At 37.6% G+C, this 2,350-nt stretch overlaps 1 protein-coding gene across 1 annotated transcript; it reads left to right on the top strand.

Annotated features, from left to right (window-relative positions):
• The first annotated feature begins 833 nt into the window (after positions 1 to 833).
• Positions 834 to 2,350, top strand: LOC132563952 (uncharacterized). The gene has a single exon (XM_060228709.1). The coding sequence runs from the start codon at positions 1,301 to 1,303 to the stop codon at positions 2,177 to 2,179; it is 879 nt and encodes a 292-aa protein (XP_060084692.1). The 5' UTR covers positions 834 to 1,300; the 3' UTR covers positions 2,180 to 2,350.

The following is a 2,350-nucleotide window of genomic DNA, read 5'->3' on the forward strand; positions in this document are numbered from 1 at the left end:
AGCTATTTATCCTTTGGATTGTAGTAATATAGCTTTGCGGTTATTTGTGAACATTTTTCATTACGTTTAGCCTTTCAGTACTTTCAGTACTTTGATTTTGATATTTCTGTCGACCTATTTTCAGTTTGCTCTGTCGTGTGCTATGTATCAACACCTAGGTTCCGTAACAGCTGTATGATGACTCATTATCATATTTCATATATATATATATATATCGAGACATACATTGTTTTTTTAAACACACTGTGTCCAAAACAGCTGTACGGTGCGTTGGCCCTGTAGTCTCATTTCAAATTTGTATCCACAGACATATCGTTTTTTGTGTCTTTTGAAATACTCGGGGTCCAAAACAGCTGTAGGGGGGACCGGGGCACAGTGAATCATGGGGCACAGTGAATCATTGATCATTTATAGAATTTGGTTTGTGTTAATAGACTGATGACATCATCAGTATATGTGTATTGAAGAGTTCCTGCCAAATTGTCTTGCAGTATCAGTTATCTGGAGCCAGAAAAAAAATTGCAAGGTAAAGTATGTTTTACACCCCCAAAAGTAAATTTTTGTGCTCTCAATCCCTTTGAGATACTCACTTGATAGTCAGTTGATAGACACTCAATCATATTTCATTAGTTACATGGATGTTTGGAGATGTTGACGAAGTTGTGTTATCCATGTGATACTAAGCCTTGTCAGGATGGTGGTCACATGATTAAAATATGACCATATGGGGCACAGTGAATCGGGGCACAGTGGCTCACTTTGAATAGTGATTCAGTGTGCCCCGAGTAATGTTTTTTTTCTTTATCTCAACTCTTGGCATTGATTACTTTGACTTTTCACTTACTATGCAGATAAAAGTTAATTAGTATAATTGCATATTATATTCTTTTTCAGCATCATAAAATATGGTGCGTAATAGAAATAAAGAGGATAGGAAAATTGGAAAGACTACCAGTACTAAAATGAAAGAGGCCGTTCAGAAAGTTATAGGAGAACAAAGGAGTATTAGAAATGTCTGCAAGTCATATGATATTCATTTTTCAACCTTGCGTCGTTATGTACAGAGAGCACGGGAACATGGAAACAGAGAATCTATGTCATATTCACCAAATTACAGCTGCCGTCAGGTTTTTACTGAAGAAGAAATACTTCTACAGGAATATCTTATCAAAGCCTCTAAAATGCACTATGGGTTGACACGACAGCAAGTGCGTGAATTAGCATTGATCGCAATGATAAAGTATTTCCGGAGTCTTGGAGGCAGAACAGACGTGCTGGTGAAGATTGGTTTGCTGGGTATATGAAAAGGTATCCTAACCTGTCCTTACGTCGTCCAGAAGCAACCAGCTTATCGCGTGCCACAAGTTTCAACAAGAAAAATGTAAAAGACTTCTTTGATAACCTGGAGAAAATAATGAAGGAACATAATTTCAGTCCAACTGACATATACAATTCAGATGAAACTGGGTGCACAACCGTTCAGAAAGTTGGAAACACTAAAGTAGTTGCTTGTACAAGTGAAAAACAAGTTGGCAAAATCACTTCGGGAGAAAGAGGAACATTAGTAACAATGCTTGGCACAATAAATGCTGCTGGGAATTCAGTACCGCCATTCTTGGTATTTCCTCGTGTGCATTTCAAACAATCCATGCTATATGGAGCTCCGCCTGGAACTGTTGGTGTAGCAAATCCATCAGGATGGATGACCTCAGAGAACTTTACTGTATATATGCAACACTTTATTAAGGCAACCAAATGCTCGAAAGAGCGTCCTGTTCTGTTGATATTAGATAATCATGAATCTCATATATCAATTGAAACAATTTTCCTTGCCAAGGATAATGGTGTTACTATGTTAACACTTCCGCCTCACTGTAGTCACAAAATGCAGCCCCTAGACCGTTCTGTGTATGGTCCTTTCAAGAGCCTCTACACCAAGGCAGCAAATGATTTTATGATAAGTCACCCTGGCCAGCCAATCACAATTCATAATGTAAGTCAGATTATCGGCAAAGCTTACCCACTGGCATTTACTCCAAGGAATATCAATTCCGGATTCAAAATATCTGGTATCCATCCTTTTGACGCCAACATCTTCAGTGATGAAGATTTCATGTGCTCATACGTAACAGATAGGCCAATAACTGAAAACGTCACACATGTTGCTGTCAATGGATAGACAGTTCCTTTACTTACGATGTTTTAGTGGCAATTTTACTCATGTGAATTTAGAAGACACCTAGTCACACATGTTGTTGTCATTGGTTAGATAATTTTGTGGTCTAAATTACTGCATTTAGACTGAATTTGGTTTTTCTTAATTATTGAATAAATAATTCTGTTTGCAAAA

The sequence above is a fragment of the Ylistrum balloti genome, unplaced genomic scaffold, assembly GCF_031769215.1.
Source record: "Ylistrum balloti isolate Yb309-2 unplaced genomic scaffold, AGI_CSIRO_Ybal_v1 Utg371934, whole genome shotgun sequence".
Classification (NCBI taxonomy): domain Eukaryota; kingdom Metazoa; phylum Mollusca; class Bivalvia; order Pectinida; family Pectinidae; genus Ylistrum; species Ylistrum balloti.

Coding starts and splice junctions, on each gene's coding strand:
- LOC132563952 (XM_060228709.1), top strand. CDS start 1,301: ATGAAAAGGTATCCTAACCTGTCCTTACGTCGTCCAGAAGCAACCAGC.